The 24,598-nt window shown below is 41.4% G+C and overlaps 1 protein-coding gene across 5 annotated transcripts in view; it reads left to right on the top strand.

Annotated features, from left to right (window-relative positions):
• TRPC4 (transient receptor potential cation channel subfamily C member 4) overlaps positions 1-24,598 on the top strand; it is a 211,898-nt gene that overhangs the window by 177,119 nt on the left and 10,181 nt on the right. For all 5 annotated transcript variants that reach the window (XM_065581286.1, XM_065581289.1, XM_065581288.1 and 2 more), the window contains 3 exons: positions 11,290-11,603; positions 13,896-14,091; positions 16,268-16,462. In XM_065581286.1, the coding sequence (XP_065437358.1) occupies positions 11,290-11,603; positions 13,896-14,091; positions 16,268-16,462 (705 nt within the window). The remainder of the gene's footprint in view (positions 1-11,289; positions 11,604-13,895; positions 14,092-16,267; positions 16,463-24,598) is intronic.

Consider the following 24,598-nt stretch of genomic DNA (forward strand, 5'->3'; position numbering starts at 1 on the left):
TCTCAGTTCAAAAAATCATCCCAGTACTTTTCCTCAGCGAGCATCAGTGTGGAATAAAAACATGTCATGATCAGATCCCATGTCTTCACACAGTTTTGCAAACAGATGCGTGCAAAGAGGCTGATTCTTGATGTAGTTCACAATAGATGATACTGCAAAAATTCAACTAGCTCTGGACTCAGAGCTTTCTATGCCTGTTGTTCTCTGTGATTCATGTAGTGAGTCCACAGAGCAGACGGAGCAACTTTCTTTACCAAGGCATGCAGACCTGCTGGTGGCCTGCCATAGACGGAGTTCCCTTTGTGCAAAAGCCTACAATGTGATCACCAAGGACATTTTTGTTTTGCTTGTAGCCATGTAGTACATCGAACATTCCTTGTGCTGTCTTGTGTCCAGGAAGAGGGAGACAATAGAATGTCTTCAAGGATTGCACTCTCCCATATATTTCACAAAAGCCAGGAAATGTGCATCAGGACCCTCAGTGCTCACCTCAACTTGAAGAACAAAAGCACCTGTATTTTTCAGACTCTCCACCAGTGTGTTTTCCTGATCTGCTGCTATCACCTCAATCCTTCAATTCACTGTGTTGTTGGAGAGTAGTATGTCTTTGAATTTGTTTGCCTCCATTTCCCCACACATTATCTTCACCATTGATTTCATCTGGCAAAATCAAAATCTCTCCGATTATGTAAGGTTTCTTGGCCTGCACAAGGCAGTAACTCATGTCAGATGATGCCTTTTGTGTGTGGTCAGAGATGGACAGGGCTCTCTTGAATTGCACTTGTTGACATGAAAGTTCTTCTTTCCAGCTCTGGAAAAATGACCTTGGTTTTCCTACGTATTCCCTGTGAAGGGCTTACAAAGATCATTTAAGTTTAATAGGCTTCAAGCTTTTTCTAGCTAACACTATGCGACATAGCAGGCATTTTGTCCTTTCTTCATTCTTGACAAAAACATTGGTGAAGCCATACACAAGCCTCACCATATTTGCCCGCACATTTCTTGCATGCTTGGTTTTTGCACATAACTGCATTACTAGACTCACTGCTGGAGGATGAAGCAGATACCCTGCGCAAACATGAGTCAATTGTGCCTCATCTCACAAGTTAGAAAGAGGAATTCATAGTTAAGCAGATGAGGCCAGGACATAGGAAGGCCCTGTGTGCTGATACTACTGCAGCACAGAGACAGTGACTTACAATGATCCTTTATGCTTGAGTGCCATAAGGGTACTCAGGGTGGCATAAAAAAATATGGGCCCTGTCTTAAGGAGTTCATAAGCCACTTCAGATTCCCTCTCAGAAAAAGCTAGCACAGGTTCCTACCCGCTCAAGCAGAGAGGATGCTCTGTTGAGAAGGCTGCTGCCCACAGAGAAGCATCTTCTGGATTCAAGTCTCTCAGCTGAATGCTTGCACAGCCAGATGGGGCAAATGGCATCCGCACAGCCACCTCTTCACAGCTCATGTGTCGAGACCTGTTGTACAAACACCACACCAGGAGGCTGCCATTTTACAAAATGCATTCACCACACATGCAAGGTCACACCATGAGGAGGCTGCCATTTAGATGTACAAAATGGCAACCTCCTAGTGCAAGGTTTGAGGAGCAGGTCCGGACACGTTCAGGGGCAGATGGCATCATCTCATGGTCCGAATCTGGTCCTTTGGATCTGCGACCCCATCTACTGATGGCACAAAACCATTTGGAATTGCAACCAACAGTTTGGGAACCGCTGCATCTCAACAGGGTGTGTGTAGGGCGGGGTGTAAAATAGTAGCTGCTTGTGCTGATTTCACACCCACTCAGAACTTCTCAGGGGAATTTTCACCTAGGCAGCTGTGGCCAGATTCGAGTCCCTGTGCATCACTCAGGTAGAGCAAAGGTATTTGAAAAGGTGGAGAAAAATCTGCCTCCTTTTATTCAGAAAGCTAATGGAATGTGCTTTGATATGCAGACACAGTTTCATATACAGTGACCAGGAAATAGCATTTTTATTGGTCCAAAATGCAAAATAACAACCTCATTGGTAATGCAAACCTTTCTAAAACATTGTAGACATCCAATTTTTCCTTTTAGAACAATATTAATTTGAAAACATAATAATCCTTTCATCTCCCAGTCAGCTTCTGCCTTCTGTAATCAGATTCCAGGGTGACAGTGTCTGAAGTAATATGCATCCATTACCCTCCAAATTAATATCATGATGCTAATCAGACTCCAAATGTAAACACAGTAGTGCATAAAATATTACCTTTAATTCTGCAATTATTTGTTTTGTTATGCCTGTGATTTTTAAATCCAACTAGCTTTTTTGTCCTTGTTTTTTTTTTCACCTTTCCTTTGGTAAAATGATTACATCAGAGTATATAAATAATGCATCTGATATAAGCAACTGAAATAATGAGAGGTTAATTGATTAATCAATCACATTCATTTCAAATTCTTAAAATATGATTGTTTTCCAGTTGTACAATAAATGAGGACCTAGGATTACAAACACTACCAAAGTGTTAGAATATATGACCTTTACTTTCAATTGCTAAACGTTGCATGACTATTTTTTCTGAAATATAGTTTTGCCTGTATTTACTGAAATAATTATATAGGCCCAATTCTCAAATGTGTTCTACCAGTTGTGTATCACTCTAGTGACACAACGTAGCCAGACACCCATCTTAACCAGCTTCCTTGTATAAGAGGCATAGCAGCTCAATGCTACTCCCTGATGTGGGAGATGTTCCCAGAAAAAAAAAAGAGTTAATTGCTGGAAGAAAAAATCCTGGCTGATAACAAACCTTTGAGGCTGCAAGCAGCTGAATGTTATTTAGAGCAGCCTATATGCTGCTCTAAATTACATCAGGGACTGGAGGAGCCCCTAGTTAGGTCCAGGATCGGGACATTGCAAAAGGATATCTTAAAGCCTTCTTCGCCCATTCTCCCACCCCAGTGATGTGTGTGTCTTATGTTGATCTGAGGATTAGGGTCCAGAGCCTCAAAGGAGTTAGGTGCCTAAATACCTTTGAAGATCTGGGCCCTGTCTCTTATACCTGTTTATCTACCAACACACAAGTTAAATGTCACATGGTTATAAATGTACTGTAGTCTCATACATTTTAAGTTCATAAAAGCATGATTCATTTTAAGGATGTAGCTGTTTCAATTGAGGATTATAAATACAAATAGAACTATTTATGCTGTAAAACAAAGGATTCTGTTTATATTTTGAAACTACAGTATGTTTTGCACTGCTAAGTCAAGTACTCCTTCTCTCACTTTGATGCATTACACCCAAGGATGCTTTTAATGTTTTATTAAACTGAAGCATGGCTTCCAATACTGTGTGTTTTCAGCTATATAAGAGATTGCACACAGCTGATGTCACTGAATAAGTGGCTCTCACCCATTAGCATGAAATGCTATGTAATTCTATCACTTTGGGGGCAGAGGATATATTTAGAGTGCAATTCTATCCTGAAAAGTGAATCTGTATATAAACTACATTGTTGGGCTCCATATTTATTGTCTCAATCATTTCCATATTGAATCTACTCTGCTAATTAGTATAAGGATGGGTTTTTCCCCCTAAATATCAGTGCTTCAAACACTGGGATGCTTAGCCTATCTCTCTGGCATTGTAAAATGGTTTTCACTGATATTTGGCCAATTCCAAAGATTAGACATTCACTTGCACTGGAGTATTAACTGCACAGTAAGAAAAAAGTATATTTTTTGTGCTTCAGTTTTGTTGTTGTTTAACATCTTTTGGCTGATTATTCTCAGTTTTTCTCTACTGGTTCTCTGAAATGTACAGTACAGATTGTGACATATGTGTCCTAATAACAATAATTTGAATTTCATCCAAGAATTAACCTTTCATCCAAGAATTTCAAAGCATTTTACTGAGGTAGGAAAAATATTTATCCCTTTATTATAGATGAGGAAACTGAGATACCAAGAGTCATACATGATTTGATTAAGGTCAGACAGATGGTCAACAGCAGAGCTGCAGCTAAAATGAGATCTCCTTATTCACATTTATATAATGACTCGACCACACTGTCTTTCCTTAGGATCATATGATCATTCTGCAATTTATGGTTTCTGCTCTAGAGGATAAAAACTAAATATCTGGCCACCTTCCCAATGCTTACAACTGCCTTGAATGTTAATCTTGTGTATGGTTTTCTGTGAATAATCATCAGGAACTGTTATTTCATATTCCTTTGGCATCATTAATATACATGATAAATTTGCTTTGAAGTTCTAGTCTTTATATAGTTCTAATCTGTCCATATTTACTTTCTTCAGTTTTCCACAGGTGTGGACTATGTATTTCCCCTATGTATTAAATAGTTATTAAGTACATGACTGCCTTTGCAACATGCCGACGGGTTGTGTTTGGGCTAGAAGTAGAGTGCAGAAATTGTATCAATTGTTACAATATGAGAAACCCAAGAAATCAAAACTCATGCTCCATCAGAGTTTGGTCAGTGTAAGATGATGATCTGTTAGGAACCCTCCACAGAGGGCCTCATCCAAAGCCCATTGAAGTCAGTCCCATGCACTGTGGAATTGCAGAAGCAAAGCTCTGCATTACTGAGGTGGCAGGATATATTTGTGTTTTTACCTTCTTTGAATTACTTAATATAAGCCATTGCTGGAATCAAGATAAAATACTTTATGTTTCTATGATCTTCTCTTTTATAGGAAATCTCACGTTCCTGTATTCACTTCATATTACTCAATGTCTCATGACTCTATATTGACATACTATCAAACAGCCATCTCATATCCTAATTCTTTGTATAACCCTATAGTGTGCAAATGAACTAAAGCGAGTTAATATACTAAATAGCCACATACTGTTTTTGAGGAAACTATTGAATGAGCAATTTACAGGAAGCCAGTGGAGGTGGGAAGTTTTGACTGGGTTTGTTTAGTTTCTTTTAGTAAGGATACTTTTTGGCCTTGTTATTAAGCAAGTCCCTTTTCAGTCCCATCATGGTCGGTCTTTATCTAAGATGTAGTTTATATTATATATAATATATAGTATAGTATATTCAGTTTCAATATAAAATTACTGTAGACACATAATTATAAATTTACAGTGCACACAAAGAAATACGTTAACTCCTAGATTTGCTGAGGGTCCTACACAGCTCTGACATTTGATATGCAGTGAAATGCCTAATTGCACTCCATGAACATTTGCAGATTTCAATCATAATGATTAGGAAGGAGAATGAGACAGCAATACAAATTGGAATCTGCAGTTTGAATAACAGATTATAATCAGAATATTTCTGAGGTGCCTTGTAACTCCTGAGAAATAAAGGAGGAATGTCCAAAGAGATCATTTATGGAGAAAACAGCCACTTGTGGTTCATAAAAAACAAACAAAAATGAAATAAATATTAGCATCTTTAGAGCGGCCCATTTGCTGATATTTCTTTCACTAGGTTTTTTTTTTTAATAGGCTGTCTTCTCCATAAATGATCTGTTTTCCCTTTTCTCTTTCACTTCTCAGGAGTTCCTGAGCTCCTGAGTAAATGTGCTTATTAAAACCTGTCTCTCAAACAATAGGTATCAATTTGTGCTAGTATCTTTTTCATTCCATGGCCTGGCCATGCAGTTATTCTCTTCTGCTCTTACTAATATTCCTTCTGCCTTTGACATGGTCAGTCAATCTCATTCCTCTTCCTTTTTTTTTCTCTTGATATCTGTGATTCTGTGCTCTCCTGGTTCATCTCTTTCCTTGACAAATAGTCAGTCAGCATTTTAATCCATAGCTCTTCATCTTTCTTTCTTCCCAATGTATCCCTTCTGCCAGGCAAAGTCAGCAGCAACCAGGGCCAGGTTCAATACCTAGGGGTTCCTTTCCATCGATACAACACAGAACTGGCTCAAGCCCCCACCCAGTAACCTGGGGAAATTACACACCACCCCTGGGCACTTCTGAGAGGCAATACTTCCCCACTCGCAAGCACAGAGTCTGAGTGTAGAAAAGAAACTTTTAATAAAAGGAGGGAAGTAACTCGGCATTAATTTGGGGAAATACCGCAAACAGGGTAATAAACATAAACCATGAGCAAAAGACCCACCCCGAAGTGAGCAGTGTCCTTTTCCCTCAGGTTCCTAAGTCCAGCAACCCAAAAGTCCCTTTAGCATGTCCATCCCTTCTCTGCACCCAATTCACAGTTGCTGTCCTTGGTCAGTGCAGACCCAGCATTCAGAGGTGCATCTGCAGAGTTCACCTCCCACCCTGGAGGCACCTTACTCGCTCCGCTGCTCGGGCACTCGTCCGCTGACCCTCTCTGCCAGCTGCCCTACTGGCTGCTCGCTGTGCCTCTCCACCAGCCACCCTGTTGGCCACTTGCAACAACTCTCCACCTCACCAGCCACTCATTTGCCAGTCGAGTGTTAGTCACCTTCTGCTGCCTCCTGCCTCTCTTCTGTGACCTCGGCACATCGGTCTCTTAGTGATTTTTAGCTCTTAGCAGTCTGGGCAGAAACACAGTCCCACCACAACTGATTTCAGCTCTGATTGAGCATTTAAAATAACAAAAGAGGCTCCCAAGGAAGCCTATTTGGTGCTTTCTTTGAACAGTCAGGAGAAAGAGGTCAAACCACTCTGTAGACTCCTAGGGAGAGTCCACAACTTCCTGGCTTGGACACCTGTCCCCACCGCTTGTACTTTCACAGGGCTCTGGTATTTGAGCCCCTGGCTTAACAAAGTCCTTTCAGCTGAAGGTGAGCCCCCTCATTTGGGACAGGTTAAGCACAATCCTGCTTCCCTATAGTCCTACAATAATTACAGCATTTTGGTAACAGCATTTTACTCCCCCTGCATTCAATACTAAAGTGATTTATAACACAACACCAGCCAAAGTTGATTACTTTGAGCGAAGTTTCGCTCTATTTGCTGGATATCTAAGCAGAGCAGGAGCAAACTGTATTTACATAAACACACCCAAAGTCTCTCCACCTCCCAGCTAGCTGTCAGGGAAGAATTCATTCTCTGCTTACACCTTACTTGTTGACATTAGCCTAGTTTCTGTTCTCAATCCCTTCTATACATCTTCCTCTTGACATCATCTGCTCCCACATTTCAACTACTGCATTTATGTGGATCATTCCAAACCTACATCTCCACTCTTCACCTCCTTCATTATGTTTTAATCTTGTAACTCCAAGTGTCCTTCTGATATCTCCAGCCTCTCAAACAATATCTCTCCAAAACAGAATGTACCATTCTTTCTCTCCCATCCCATTACCTTCCTTCTCTATCACTTCACATTTCTGGCCAAATAACAGATTCACAATCTCCTTGTCATTTTCAATTATCTTCTTCCTATTTCTCCTTTTAAAAATCAACAAAATCCATCCTTTCATATAATCTCCCTTACTAAAATATTTGTCCATATATCGGTCATATCTTCCTTCAGTTCTCTTCTCTGCTCACCCTTGTCCTCAACTCTCCACCATCCAATCTATCCAAACCTTTGTAGTTAATCTTCCTCTCCTACTTCCTCTCCCCTGGCCCCATTATAGTTCTTGTGAATCCTTTCAATGACTTCTGGTCTGTTAGCATATTCAAGTTCTTAGTCATCCCCATTCAAGTCAGTACAACCTCCTCTCCCTAATGACATCTTTGTTCACTACTTTTCTACTCTCTAACCTCCTTCCAATCCACTCTTCTCACTGCTATCTCAATCTTCTTAGCTACATGCCTTCATTTATGATATCCCCTGCACTTGGCAGGTGTCCTGTTCTCCTCTCCCTCTTTCTCCACCTACAAATGCTCAATCAGAGTATGTCAGCTCTTCAGTACATGGGCAGTTTCTCATTATATCTTTATAAAAGTGCCATGTACATTTACAGTGATGTCTAAATTATAGTATATAATAATAATATTCAGAAAAGTCACTGTGAAAAGGATATTGAGAAGTTGCACCTTTATTCTGTCAGTAACTTCCATATTCAATGTTCTCAGTTGGCAAGTCAATTTTTTTTTCTGACTGCTAGCATTGCAAACTCAGCCATCACTCTGCAACACAAGTTGTGCTCTTTCTGCCACTTATGTCATCCCGAGTAATAAGGATTCTACAATCAGAACTGAACTGATGATTTGGTTAATGATGCATGAGGCAGAATAACATGTGTCCTGTTCTTGCATAGCTGTATTGGCTCTACCATGCCAGCGGTAATAAAAGCTTGATTTTATGAGGAAGGTCACTAGAGTAAGGAAATGGTTTTGTGGCTAGGGCTGAGTCCCTTCACAGCTCAGTCATAGACTTTCTGTGTGACTCTGGCTAAGTCACTTTTTCTCTCCTGTGTAGCAGTAAAATGCGGATAATAGTACTTCCCTACCGCCAAGAGGTGAATTCATTAATGATTGGTGCTCAGGTGCTGCTGTATTGAGGGCCATATAAGCACCAAGGGACGTAGAGAGAGCAAATGTAGCTTGTGTCTGTTTGATTTAGACTTTAGTAGTAGTAGTAATAATACTAATACTACCTATTTCTTATTTTGCACTTTTCATCAGTTAATCTCAAAACACTCTATGACCTTTAAAGTATTTATCCTTACAACATCCCTGTGAGATAGGGAAGTATTATTATCCCTGTAAGCACTTCAACAGGGATTATGGGCTAGCTTCACATTGCCACACCTTTTAGGCACCTAGAAAATCACTGGAATTCACAAAGCCTACATCTGACAACTAGTCTGTTTATACAATGAATAGGGAGAGAGAGGTGCCTCAGAGTGGGATTCACAAAAGTCAGCACACTAGGCATCTCCTCTCTTAATCTAGTCAATGGGATATGTGGAAGAGAGGGATGTGTCCTAAGCCGTCCCCTCCCTCCCCCCGGAAGTTTGGCACCTAAGTCAGGCTGGAGGGAGGCATCTCCCTCTGCCTGGGATTTTCCATGGCAAACCCTCTCTTGGTGGTGGGCACCTATGTGGTTTTTGCAAGAAGTGTGAGGGGGGGAATCACTTTTAGCCCAGTGATTAGGGTACACACCTTGGCTGTGGGAGGCTCCTGATTCAAGTATCCATTTCCATAGAGAAGGGAGGGAAAAGCTTTTGACCTGGTTCTGCCACCTTTCAGGTGTGTGCCATCACTACTGGGCTGATGTAGCGCTCTCGACTGTTGAAGCTGTTCCACTGTGCCTACGTCATTAATGTTTTAGGACAAATGTTTTTATTTAAAATCCATTGTCATGAAAAAGTTACATTAACTGTGTTGTGGGGGATTGTTGTCCCCGCAGTGCATTCAGAAATTAAGAACAATTCTTTGTTTGAGACAAAAAAACTTTATTTAACTAGCAAATTGAAAGAACTAGCAAGAGTCTCTTCAGTGTGAGCCTATATGCCATTTTCACATGAGGATCAATGTGGAGTAGTCATCACATACAAATTCACTGCATTCTCCACATTGCTTGTGGCTCTTCTGGTCAGCTGACTGTGGCAAATATGTCACTGTAACCAAGGGACAAAATAATAGAGCAACACATTTGGAATACATTTGTACCTTACATACAGTTTTGATACAGGCAAATGTTTTTTATGCATAATTTAAAAAAATGTCACTGAATTGTGACAATAATAAATTTGTTAGTCTCTAAGGTGCCACAAGTACTCCTGTTCTTTTTGAGGATACAGACTAACATGGCTGCTACCCTGAAAACTGAATTGTGTACATACGCCTAGGTGAAAATGTCCTAAAACATCATAGCTGGAGGGCCACCAGTTCATGAGTTATCACAACATATATGCTTTACCCCACGAATATAGATGAGGGTTAAAAAAAGTCATTGGACAATGGATACTGGATCTCCCACCTCCCCCAAGTGAATGCATTCAGCATGAGGCTACAGAATTATTTACATGCTTGCTTGTTCTTTCTCTCTCTGTGACCCAGTGACTCTTTCATTATTTATCCGCATGGAACAGCTTTAACAGGAGAGACTGAGGAAGTCTCACCTCAGGCTCTCCCATAGTCAGTGGTTAGGGCATATAGCTGAGAGATAGCAAACTCCAGTTCATCTCACTTCTCCCTCTCAGTTGGAGTTGCAACTTGAGTTGGTTAGCTCCCACATCCCAGTTGTGTACACTGAGGTAAAAGTTCTGAGGGAGGTCCTCTTTCCCCCACTGGCTATTTTGCGTCATCTCACCTACCGGATCAGACTGCCATAGGCAAGCTCTGAGCATGCTTACCAGATCAGGCCCCACAGTTCCAATGCCTTTCTTCCCCTGGTTCATGCATTGCTTTGGGGCTAAGAAGTCTAGACACCTGGTGTGAGGTAGCAATGTGCATGCACAGAGGCAGAAACATAAGTACTTAGGGAGATTTTACTGAAAAAATGTAGATACCAAGTGAATTTAGATGCCTACTGTGTTTGGGAGCAGCTGAACAGAGGTTTCGTGAATCCCACTGGGCCTTATTCTGGGATGTAGGTTCCTAAAGTGGTAGTTAGGTGCATAAGTCCTTTTGTGAATTTAGCCCTGTGTCTTTTGATATGTTCTGTACAGCACAGAGCATATTAAAGGTACTCAATAGATAATCAATAAAAATTACGGAAGAGTATTTAGAAAGGTTTTATTTTAAAATGCATTTCAACTTCATGGAACCTATTGGTAGGCCTGGACTGTTAAAGGTTCATGATTACACGGATCAGACTGCCTGAAAATGAGGTAAGTAAACAATTAGGCATGTCTCAAAGGGAGAACAAATAGATATTGTCATTGTTTTAATATTAGAGATTAAATGATATTCTTATTCTTTATCTACTGTATAGCAACTTTTCAATGATTATCCAAACCTTGATCTATCAAATGCTTATATATGGAGTCCTTATTCATTTGAGTAATTTCATTGACTTTGCGGGATCCAGCACCTACTTTCCATATTTCAGGAGAGCCAGACCTTCATAAATTTGCTAAATACAATTACAGTGCGTACTGCTTTTCTACTGTCTGTCACAGACAGTTACAAAAAGACCAGACTTGTAATCCTTTCACTGAAACAAAATCATAACAAAATAAAAAAAGGCGAGTATAAATTATCCTTCAGATAAAGGTCTGGATAAGGACAAACACACAAGCCATATATGTTCTAATATTAAGATTATGAACTCCTTTGAAAAGACAAACCAAACATAGTCCATACCAAAAAGGGCTATTTTTTGTGTTATTCATGCCTGAACAGAATGGCTCAGCAAAGAAACTGAACAACTTGGATTTCTGTATGAAAACAAAAGTATAACTCTCTTTTTTTTTTCCAGTATAGCGGCTTACTCGCGCGTCAAAAATGGGATATGTGGCACCCCACATTGGTGGCTGAGGCATTGTTTGCTATTGCGAACATCTTTAGTTCCCTGCGCTTGATCTCATTATTTACTGCAAATTCTCACCTTGGACCTCTGCAAATATCTCTAGGAAGAATGTTACTGGACATTTTAAAGTTTCTATTCATATACTGTCTCGTGCTGCTAGCTTTTGCAAATGGATTGAACCAGTTGTACTTCTATTATGAAACAAATGAACCTGACAGCTGCAAAGGAATACGGTGTGAAAAGCAAAATAATGCATTTTCAACGTAAGTGGCATCTCTACTTTTCATTTGATATGTGCAATATTTTACTGAGTCAGACTGTAAGCTCTACTTAGACTGACTCAGACTGTAAGCTCTTTGGGGCAGAGACGTCTTTTTCGTTCAGCATTTGTACAGCATCTAGCACAGTGGCGTCCTGGTCCATGACTGTCTCTAGGTCATACAATACAAATTATTATTATTAAAAATAATAATTAATAATAAATACAGCAATCTATGATAACGTATGGTCTATGCTAGAAAGACGTCCACAGAAGTAACTTAAAAGGGTATGAGCTAAAATGAGAAAAATGAGATGATTGTGTGATTTTGGCAATAAAATACTGATCTGGCTCCAAACAAATAAATTTAACCTGCTAAGAGTTTGCTTCTACAGGCAAATGTTTCTGTGGTTTTCTTCTATGTCTGTTTGTTAAGATTAAAGTATTATCTTCTGAACAACTTCAGTTTTCAAAAACTTCAAGATTGTACATCCAATTTATCCACACACAAACAAGGTTCCACTGAAGCAGGACAAGGAAAAAAATTCAGTCCAAGCTGCCAGGGAGCCTGAATGCAAGGCCACCTTCAATTGAATTTCTTGTAAATGTTCAATCTCTACATTCTTACTTTTGTCTTAAAGGCTAAATAATAATGAGTTTCAGTTTATTTATTTTCCTTCACTTTGAAAGTCAGTGATTTTATTTCTTTAGCTATATCAAGTGACAAGGTTAGTGCCCAATCTGTATTAAATGAATTTTAATTCTCTACTTGAACTTTCACCTTCCACACTGAATCAGACTTCTGATACAAACAGCTGTTACAGCTGAGTTCTATAAGTCATATTTAGCTACTCACCTGCATTTAAATTGTACCAAGAGCCACTTCTCCACCAGGGTGATGTTGAGGGAGGCAATGATAATTTGGCTGTCTTCGCTGGGGATCTGAAGAAGGGTGCTGGCAGTGGTTATGGCCATAAAAGAGGCTGTCTAGGCAGGTTGTGGTGGCTCCTGCTTCTTCAGTGCATGAGAAATTGCCAGCAGGGGAGTTTAGTGGTGCATTGTGTCTATGCCTGTCCAAGAACTGCAGAAAGACATGCTGCACAGCCACTTCTTGGAGGCACCCTGGGCCCAATTCTCCACTTACTTGCACCAGATTTACACATCTGTAACTCCAGAGTCCAGTTTAGTTACTCCTGACTTGCACTCGTATAAAAGAGAGGAGAATCAGGCCCTAGGACTTGCATAGACATAGTGTAAAGCCTTGCTCCACACTGCCCAGGAGCAAAGGGCTGATCAGGGCTCAAAATAATAATTTGTAGTTTATTAGCACAGCTTTGTGTTACAAAGAAGTGATATTCTTTCAAACTGTTTAGCTCCTAAGGATCTGTTTCAAAGATGGCACCTTGTTATTTGACATCCTAGCTGCTGTCCTAGCCATATCTCTAAAGGGATATTATATAATTTAACTGTAGAAGCACAATGGGTGAAGGGGAGGGATAGCTCAGTGGTTTGAGCATTGGCCTACTAAATCCAGGGTTATGAGTTCAATTCTTGAAGGGGACCACTTAGGGATCTGGGGCAAAATCAGTACTTAGTCCTGATAGTGAAAGCAGGGGGCTGGACTCAATGACCTTTCAAGGTCCCTTCCAGTTCTAGGAGATAGGATATATTTATTTATAATGTCATTTTGTGATTGTCTGCTTTATCTTTGAATTTCTGAGCTCTTTACTAAACAAAATGTATGCCTGGGAATGCCCCTATAATTCTACAGCTCCTTTTATCTAGAAGACTCTCAAAGCACACTACCAATTGAATATACAAACTGTTTACTGATACAAACAAATCATTTTAACCCACTGCTGCTGCTTCTTTCATATGGCACACTCACTGCTGAAATTCAGACACCAAATTAATTTAGAGGTCTAATTCTGGCCCACTGATGTCAAGACCACACTCTCATTGACTTCAATGGGATCAACTTTAGGCATGTGGGCCAAAAATGTTCAAGTGTAGATACCTATATTTAAATAACTGGCTTGATTTTCAGAGATGCTGAGCAGTGATTTGAATAGAATCAGCCACTTACTTAAGGGCCTATTTATGTATTTAGATGCCTGGCTTTAAGGACTCAAGTTTGGAGAGTTTACCAAAATTTCCCTGGAAAATTACATACTTTTGTGTATATTGGGGAAAATTCTGTCCTCTGCTATCACAAAGGGCTTTTTGACTGTGCATGTAGGGAAAGATTTGGATATATATGTATATTTGCGGCTATTATTATCTATTTATTTTTCAGACTATTTGAAACACTACAGTCATTATTCTGGTCTATATTTGGTCTCATCAATCTGTACGTGACCAATGTACAGGCACGACATGAGTTTACTGAGTTTGTTGGGGCCACCATGTTTGGAACCTATAATGTCATCTCGCTGGTTGTTCTACTCAACATGTTAATAGCCATGATGAATAACTCTTACCAGCTCATTGCTGTAAGTTATTTCTCCTTATTAAATCACTTGCAATGAGTATTTTCTCACAGTTTCCACATCCGCTTTTTCCAGCATTAAATCCAATTTAAATATAGAATACGGGGACACATTCTCTGATGTCTTCTAGTTCCTTTGCATTGCCCTTCAAGCACAAACAGACAAGAAAACTGCTGGATTTGGCCAGATGAGAATTCTCCCCGAACTCTGAACGGTGCAAAGCTGCTCCTCACACAGCAGTTGTGTTGTGGGAGGGGCAGGGTGTATCAAGGTTTCTGTCAACTGGCATAGGTTAGAGCAGGCTGTTGTAGCCCAGATCTGCTCTGAGAATCAGGAATCTGCAACAGGCTGATTGCATATTTTCTATTTTACACTCAAGATTGATTAAGCTTTAAAAAGCTATTTTCCAAACTTCAAGCCAAATCAATGGTTAGTACCATAAATATCCAGTGATTCTTACAGCGCATAAAGATAAAATTAATGGGAACTGGTTGTCCAGATTCCTTAGGCAACTTTGAAAATGTCAGCCTACAAACATAAACATAGATGTAGGAATGAGCCTTCATTCCTTGCTCAAGAAAAGCACCCATGCACATTAAAGAGAGATTTGCTTAAGTAGGGATAGCAGGATCTGGTGCGTCTTTAGACCATCACATCTAGAGAGTTTAAAATATTTACTTCCCCACCTTCAGTTCTCTAAGACTTTTATGCAAGTGCTAATCCCTTGCAGGAGAGAGTGCAGTAACTGAAACTGGTGTAGTTTCACAAAGTGGTGGCTTTACAAATTGCACAGACTCTCCTACTAACAGTGAATGCAAAGATGTGGTATTTGATTTGATGACATGTAAGCAAGCGGCAGTAGAGGCATCAGACATTTCCTTAATTGTTCCTGTTTTCTCATTTCATGAAAACTGTATCTTTATTCTAATCAAAACTTTGGGGTTATTTTTTTTATATATATCTTAACACTCATTAAATAGATAGATCTTTGACAGATGCAGTCATGACTAGAACTGTGTGGAGAATATAAATGCCACTTCGTGAAGGATTTCAGGATTTGTTTTTGATCTGATTAGGAATGCAATCAGAAATTCTTGAAATTCTCTGTGAAAGAAAATTTTGAAAGAATCATTTTGTTTCAATTTTGACGTTTTTAAAGTTGTCTATTATAATCTATGATCTAAACAGAAACTTGAACCTGGACCTCCCCTATGCTAGGTGAGTTCCCCTGATCACTAGGATAATGGGTATTTGAAGGAAAGCAATTTCTTTTCTTTTCTCGCCCTGAAAAATTTGGATAAGAATCTGTTTTATCTTGATGTGGAATGCGGAAAAATGTAATCTCAAAATTTTTCCTGGGACAAGAAAATTGTTTTCTGTCCACATCTACCTATATGGTAACAAACCCACAGCTCTGTACAGCACTGTCCTGAAAACAGGAGAGCAACTAGTGTTGCCAATTCTCACTATTTGATTGCAACTCTCACTTTATTTGATGTTTATTTAAATACCCAGCTCCTGGAGGCATATGATAAGGTGAGAATCTCAACTTTCATTTAAAAAATATATAATTTCCACCCCCTATGGTTGCAGGGAAAAGCTCAAAGTACCATCTGAGAGTACCCAAAAGACTTAAAAACCAGAAAACAAATTAAAAGAATCCAATATTTTTAAACTCATGATTTTGGGGAAACCTCACTCATGATGTTTGAATTTTTGAGGTTGCCAATTAACAGCGCCTGCACAAAATGGGACCCACATTTTGACCACATTTCCCAGGTCCCACAGCATTGCTCAGACTAATATGTCAGAAAGAAAGTGAATTGCTCTATATAGAATGCCTGTGTTATGATGATATGGTACCATAGCAAAAGACCACTGCTAGACAGTTAGTATTTTTTCTATTTGTAATTTTCCTTTGCTGCCTTAGAGGTATTTAATTATTTTAAATATCTGTAGCAATGCAAGAAAGATTAAATGTGACATACTATCCAGACTCTCTCTTACTGGGTAAAACAAGTCAATTGCTGCATTATAATTTCTATCCCAAAGACAGCTATGTTTTTTATAAGCCATTTAATTAGCACTTCAGGATATGTTTAGCTTATAGGGCCCTTGTAAGTTTTTTTTTACCTTGTTAATTTAGCAGTTTGTCAGTTGTTATGTTTCTTGTATACAGGATCATGCAGACATCGAATGGAAGTTTGCTCGAACAAAGCTTTGGATGAGTTACTTTGAAGAAGGAGGGACTCTGCCCACTCCCTTCAATGTTTTACCAAGCCCCAAGTCTCTCTGGTATCTGATCAAATGGACATGGAGACATCTGTGCAAGAAAAAGATTAGAAGGAAACCCGAAAGTTTTGGAACCATAGGGGTAAGGAATACACCATCCTGGTCTTGCGTCTGATGAAGTGGGCATTCACCCACGAAAGCTTATGCTCCAATACTTCTGTTAGTCTTAAAGGTGCCACAGGACCCTCTGTTGCTTTTTACAGATTCAGACTAACACAGCTACCTCTCTGTTACTTGACCATCCTGGTTATTACTCAGTCTCTTCCCATCCCTTTCTAAATAGATGGTTTTTAGCCTTGCAGAGCTGGAAAGTCATGTAGGCCTGGGCCACACTACACAGTTAGGTTGACATAAGCTGCCTTGTGTTGACCTAATTGCTCATGTGGCTACACTTAAATTTGTCTCCCACTGATGTAAGTGCCCCGTTAGAGGAACACAGTAACACCACCTCACCAAGCAGCATTGAGCCATGGTCGATGTACTGAGGTCAAGGCAGCATGAGTGTAGACATTGCATTACTGTATTGTCCCCAACAGTCCTCCAGCAGCTGTCTCAAAATGCCAAGCACTGATGGCTCTTGTCAACGATCTGAACTCCACTGCTCAGAGATCACAGAGGAAGGAAGCTCCTTCCCCCCCACCACACACACACACACATTTTAAAACCCTGGGAATTTTTGAAATGCCTTTTCCTGATTGCCCAGCTATCCATTCTCCACTATTCCATTTCCACTGTTGTGTGTAACTGCCCAGGTGACTATGCTGGCCACACTCTCCAGCCTGGGTCTCCTGGGCCGGTGGGGAGAAAAGGCTGTGCATTCACAGCTACAGACCTGCTGTAGAAACATGGACATCTGTGAGCAGGTTGCTTGTGAATGCAGGAGAAGTGATACGACAGGGATCAGCAGCAGTGCTGCATGCGAGCAAAGGCACTGTGGCAGGCATGTCCCAGGGAGGCCAACAGTTGATCTGGTGCTGAGCCACAGATCTGCCTTTTTTACAAATGGCTGCATGCCATAATTGGTGGAAACCCCACCACCACACTGCAGACAACTATGGATCCCTCTGAGGAACCCAAGTCACAGGCCCCTGCTGTGAACAGCGAGGAGGAAGAGGAGGAAGATGGGGGACATTGATCAGGGGGTTCAGCTATGCTGCGAGCCAGGAGCTGCTTGAGACTCCACCACAGTCCATTCAGTCCCAGCAGTCGAGCCTGGGCGAGCCTGATACAGGGGAAGGAACCTCGGGTAAGTGTGTAAATGTATTTCCCATTACAGTGATGTACTGATGGAGCTCCCAACTTAACAGGACACAGCTATCAGCTTTTCATTAATGTACTCACACTAGAAAAAGTAGCAGCACAACAAAGAGAGGTAGAGTTATCTGCTTTTCATTCCCCTCTAGAGTTAGGCTGGGGGAGTTCGGATGGGGGACAGTCTCAGCAATTTGCTTATGTACACAGGGATAGCCCTTGAATGCACCTGAGAAATCTTGATCAAACTTTCATGGAGGCACTCTGCCATCCTCTCTCAAAGCTTTCTAGGGATGGCAGCCTTATTTATTTCTCTGTGGTAGGACACTTTCCCATACCAGATATCTTCAGCAGGCACCTTTTCAATAAACAGACTAGTGGAATATGGGCTCGAGCTGCTTCGGGACACCAGCAGTAGCTGTGCTTTCTGTCTCTTTATTACCCTCAGGAGTGAGATATCAGCTAAAATCACCACCACCTTGGAAATGGGTGCCGATATTCAATGCCCTATACTCATAGTTTCACATAACTGAGCAATTCCCTCTTCATTTCCCTCACCCCAGCAGGCCATGCGCACCGTGGCTGGTGCTGTGAGTGGTGCTGTGCACAAGCACTCTGAAGCAGACGTGTCAATAAGTACATCTTGTTTAAAACTTTAGGGGAGCAAGGGAAGGGAGTTCTGAATCTTAACTTTCACTTTCCGTTGTGACTACACTGACAGCAGTACCTCTGTGTGTTTTATCTGTAGCTGCTGCCATTGTGGCCTTCAGGCGTTCCCCTCCTTACCTGTGGAACACCTGATCTAGATAAGGAGGACAAGGAAAGAGCAGACAGGAGACAGGCCCAGGAGTCCCCGCAGGAAAAGGAGAGGAAGATGCACCAGGACATAATGGGGCTTCTCTGGCAGCAAACACACATGCTTCAGACTCTTGTGGACCTTCAGTTTCAACAGTCACATTCTTGCCTTCCTTTGCAGTCTATGGAGAACCCCAGTATAGCACCTTCCTTCACTGCCATCACCCTTGCACGTGGCATAAGTGTCTGCATCCCTACCCCTACCACTCCACACAGGGGACAGTAAGGCCAACCACCACTTCACATACACTGATCTGTCAGAGCAGTGGTGAGCAATCTGCAGCCCACGGGCTGCAGTTTCCCCACCACTGTGTCAGAGCCACAGTTGCCGTTCACATACACTGATCTGTCAGAGCCACAGTTGCCGTATGTGTAGTTAAAATGAACATGAATGTACCTTCCGCTTCTTAAGCTCTGTTCCATAAAATTTAAGTGTTTAACATATTTGCTCTTAACTTGCAAAGAATTTTTTTTGCAGTGTTTTTGTTACTCAAGAAAATTCTATTGTTTGGAAAACTATCCATCTTTATTAGTTCCCAACATATGCTGCAGAATGTCTAGCGGTACTGAAAACACGCACTTACTTGTTATTATATGGCGTGACACAGCTCATAGGATCAGTGGAAAAAACACAGCATCATGATCATAAATGTATAGCAAGCACCACAAAATTAATAGGTGCATTGACAGTGTTATATTCATTCATGTACATCAAGCACCATACAATACCTAACAGGCCCCAAAATAGCAGGGCCAGGTAGAGCACAGGACACCACAATGCATTAAGGTGGCTCACTGTTAAAGTGCTTTTTCATAGCCTCCCTGAGCCATATAACTCTGTGTTGAGCTCTTCTGATAGCTCTTGTGTCTGGCTGCTCAAACCCAGCAGACAGCTGCTCTATATCCAACCTCCACCCTGGTGGCCACTTTTCCCCATTTGCATCAGAGATACTATGCAAGACACAGCAGACAGATATAACTGTTGGGATGCTTTTTCTTGCTGACATCCAATCTTGTAAGTAAACAACACCAGCATCCCTTCAATCTACCGAAAACACATTCAACACTCATTCTGCACCTGCTGAGTCGGTAGCTGAATCTCTCTTTGGTGCTGTTGAGGTGGCCAGTGTACGGCTTCATGGCTCAGGAAAGCAAGAGGTAGGCTGGGTCCCCCAGAATCACTACTGACATTTCAACATCGCCAATGGTAATCCACCAGTTGGGAAAGAAAGTCCCTGCTTGTAGCTTTGTGAGCAGTCCTGTGTATTTAAAGATGCAAGCATTGTGCACCTTCCCTGACAAGCCAAGATTGATGTTGGTGAAGTGTTCCCGGTGATCCACCAATGCTCACATAACCATGGAAAAGTAGCCCTTTCTGTTGATGTACTGTGTGCACATTGCCGACAGTCACAGTCCTTCATAGCAAAAGACGATTAATGGCGCTGCACATTTATATGACAGTGGCCCCACCGTGGATTTTTGAATGCCAAAGTGATTTCCCCACAGACTGGTATCAATCCAATGTTGCAGACTTGCACAGTGTGATTTCCACTCGCTTCTCCACTGTCAGTGCAGCTCTCATTCCGGTGTCCTTGTGCTGGACGGCTGGGGCAAGCTTGGCACACTGATCCAGGAACGCAGCCTTACACATCCAAAAGTTCTGAAGCCACTGCTCATCATCCCAAACCTGCATGACGATGCAATCCCACAAGTCAATGCCCATTTCTCAGGCCCAGAAGAAGCTCTCCACCGTCTGCAGCTGCTTAGTGCACACCACTAACAACCTTGAATTGGATCTTGCTATGTCCCGCAGCAAACTGTCCTCCAATAAATCATCATGTTTCTCCCAGGTTTGGTTCTTTGTGCAGCTCTGCAAATACTGCAGGATTGTGCATCCTGTGCTTGCAATGCTCAAAACACCAGTGCAGAGCTATGCAGGCTTCTGTCAAAGATGGCAGACAGGGAGGAGGGCCACGCAAGTATGTGGGATTTTTAAAAATGGTGCAAAAATGGCATTATGGGATGTACAAAGTTGCATGCTAGGAAGTTGACCCCTTACTCCCAGTCATCCCTGTGTGACTTGTTCCTGCCCCACCATGCATTGCCAAAACTTCCCAAAAGACAGTGTGCTAGATGGTGGTAAGTTATACACTGGGATACTTATCCACATTGCACCATGGTGAGTACGCGCAGCGCTGACACACGGAGACAGTATGCATACCCACAAGCCATATACCAGCTGCGATGGTTTTATGCCATTGGAACTTGCGTCGGCAAAAGTTTGTCGCATAGACATGCCCTTAAGATGTGTCTACACTGCAATCAAAGCTGTGACTACAGCACATGTAGACATAGATTTGATCTAGCTGGCTTGAATAACAATAGCAGTGAAGCTGAGGCATTTTAAGTTGACTAGCTGCTCAAGAACATACCCAGGATCCCAGGCCAGCTGCCATGCATGCTGCTGGGGCTTTACGACTATCATTATTACAGCGACCTAGATCAAAGCTAGCTTGGGATGTCTTCACAGGCAGCAACCACACTTCTGATTGCAGTGTAGATGTCCCCTTAGCTTTCAAATGGGGTGGAAGAGCATGACAGTATCATTGTGGTGTGTCATCCTGACACTGAGTTACACTCATGGCGTGCTGTTGAAGTAGAGAGACCCACGCATCACAATTTATGCAATATCACCTTGAAAACATGACAGTGTCAAATATTGCACCTTTGCCAAAGACCTGCCTGTGGGGTCCAAAAGAGATACCTGTGGCTCCACAGCCATAGTTTAAGTATCACTGACATACCACAGACAAATAGCATATATCCACAATACAGTACAGTATATAATGAATATGTGATAATGGGCTATTAAGTATTGTAAGGTCTGGAAGCAATGCTCATGAGAAGCCATTCCTATTTTAGAGGAAACCTCTTGGAGGATAAGGGCACTTACAGGATGCAGGCAGAAGTATTTTCTAATTTTCCTGTATGTGTCATGCTAGATCAAACACACCCCTATTATCATCATTCAGCACAGATTCATAGTGCATGGAGCATAAGGAATTGGGAACCTTTAGGGGAAGAAGGAAAAGGGAGGGATCCCCACTAGAGAGGCAAAAGCTGGTTGATCAAGTTATCAGGACACTAGCCTTGGATTTGGGAGACATCTATTCAACTTCCAGCTCAGACACAGATTTCCTGTGTGACTGTGAGCAGGTCACTAAGTCTCTCTATGCTGCCAGTCCCTATCTGTAAAATGGGGACAATAGTACTTCCCTATCTCACAGGGATGTTGCCAGGATAAATACTATGAAGATTGCGGAGTGCTAGACATAACGGGAAGGGGGGCATATCAATACCTATAAAGGAAAGATACCAGGGATACAGTCCTGGCTCTATTAAATTCAATGGCAAAACTCCCACACACTTTAATGAAGGCAGAAGTTTACCCCAGGAGCAGGGATTGGGGAAATTACATGGAGGATCTGATGTATTCTCCTATCTGGGCCTATTTATATATACCCCTCTTACCTGTTTTCTCTTTCCAACCCCCATGATGATGGTCTAGACTTGCCCCACTCATTGTCCTGTCATATCCTGTCATTCACTTTAATCAGTGAGAGGTTTTTCTCCTGGGTGGACGTATAGAGAAATAAGCATGCAGAGATGACTCACGTGTGATGGATATGCAGAATGACAGCTGAAACTAGTCCAGATTTCCTGAAAAGATGCTGAATTCATGTGTTCCAGACTATGGCCTTGTCGGACAACATTTGCATTGTGAAAGGCTGGTGTGATTGGTTTAGCTGCCACTACTGTAGCTAGGAAAGAAAGAATAGAGAAGGAAAAGAGACAGCCACAGAAAGGGAGGGTGTTAAGAAAAAAAAGTAGGTGTTAAGAAAAAAAAAAACAAGGGGGTATGAGGATGACACTGAAACAGATTATGAAAAATAGACTGCAGGAATCAGACAAGTGATGGAGACATTAAAACTCACATAGAAAAGCCAGGGATAAAGAAAGATTGATTCAGAAAGAAAGAAAAGCAAAACAAAAAACAGGAGATGAATTCAGAAAGAATGATGGAAAACTACAATGAACCCCAAGGTCCCGTAACAGAAGAAAACGAAACAAGTGCAGATAAGAGCCAGACAGAAAAAAAAGAGTGGGATTATATTTAAAAGAGAAACATGACTCACAGTGGCAATGTGTTTGTGTATTTGAAGGTGGGGTACATAACATTCATTTATTAAACATTTTGAGCCAGATTATTAGATGGTCTAAACAACTGTGTTAAATTTAGGGGAGCTATTTCAATTCACATGAGCTGGGGATCTGGGGATCTACTATGTCTTTTAAAGAGATTAGTGTTTAATATCAGTTCAGAATTAATTTAACTTGAATCCTTTTATAGGTATTAATCACTTGGAGATCAGTTTTTAAAATACTGTTAGTGGTAAAGTAAGTCAGGTAATGTCATGATGGCACCCAACCTACCAATATTATGACTGTATCTCACTGTTTAAAAACAGGCAGTGAAATAGGTTTTGTTGCAAATAGAATCGAACAAAAATGTCATTGTTTTTTATAGGAAAATTTGAAGAAGAAAAAAAACTTTTTTTTTTCAAAATCACTGTAATTTTTTAAAATGTATTTATTTTTGTTTTTTGATGAAAACTCAGTATTTTTTATTCTTTGTTTTGTTTCTCCCTCATCTGTCCTCTTTCCCTCTCCCCACCCCCCGCCCAGAACCCTGGTTTCTGGTAAATTATATCTACAAAGGAAAAAGGGAGTAAAAAGGAGGGAAAATACTGAAAAGTTATTTTTTTTTTGTCTTCTGGTTTTTCATGGGGAAAAAAACCACAAAAATTTTGAAAGAAACAACATTTTCCATAAAACTTTTGTGTAAAAAAAAAAAAAAGGCTTTTGTCTGCCAACAAATTTTTGAGGGGAATTTTCCAACCAGCTCTCATTGCAAGAGTCTCTCTTTTTCGTTTGTTTGGAACATGACTAATTTTTCTCTGCTTGTGACTCTAAGGCCTGATCCAAAGTCCAGTGAAGTTCTTCTACTGACTTCATTAGACTTTGGATCAGGCCTAGAGTGGACACACACAATTTCTTGGGGGTACTTCCTTATGAGCTATGTACATACCAGACTGTTGAACTGCCTGCCCTCCAAAAAGGGCAAATTCCCCTTTGGTGCAGTGGGCATGGCTGGTGCAGGGGAATCTTTCATACACCTCTCTTTGCCAGGTACAAGGCAAGGGGGAAAGGGGGGGACCCAGGCCCGCCCACTACTCTTGGTCCCAACCCAGGGACCCTCTAGTGGCAGCCGTCCTGCCCTCCTTCTCTCCCTCCGTCTGTCCACGTTCCTGGGCCGCTTCCCCTTCTGCCCCTCGCACCAGCTAGGCCCTTCCCTTCAGGGCCTGCAGCCTGACAGACTCCGTGCTGGAGTTACCCTCTGCTCCCCGGGCCTGCCCAGCACTGCGCTGTCCCGGGTGCTAGTCTCCCAGCCTGGAGACAGACTTTCCCCTGTTGAAGGCCTGGGACAGACTGCCTGCTCCTGTCCTGAGCAGCCTTCTTATAGGGCTGAGCCTGGCCCTGATTGGCTCCCTCCAATCTGGGCCCTGATTGGCTCCCTATAAGGCCTTCCCTGATTGGCTCCCTGTCTGTGCAGGCCCACTGGCCTGCTGCAGCTCCAAATTCAGGGAGTGGGGCAGCCGCCCCACTACAATCACACACAGCTAGTTTATGAAATCTTTCTCCTATCACATGGCTTTTCTTTGGAGCAGCAGGCTCTTCAGTCGGTGGACCATTTGAACAGCTGATTTGACTAAATCTAAACATTTTACAGGAATATATTGATTTCATAAAAATTTTTGATGGGAAATTAACAAAATGTTATCATATTGACTTATGTTTACAATATCATAGACTAATTGAAATGATAGTCTAAACATTTCTACAAGGGTACTTTGAGATTTCCAAAATTCAATATTTTCCATATTTCATTTTATAGTAAATTTTGACCTTTCATTCTGATTTGGGATGAAAGAAGATGTCAGAATGTTGAAATGTTCCACAGAATGAAAATTCCATTTCCTGACCCAACCAT

Source organism: Chrysemys picta, chromosome 1 (genome assembly GCF_011386835.1).
Source record: "Chrysemys picta bellii isolate R12L10 chromosome 1, ASM1138683v2, whole genome shotgun sequence".
Lineage (NCBI taxonomy): Eukaryota > Metazoa > Chordata > Testudines > Emydidae > Chrysemys > Chrysemys picta.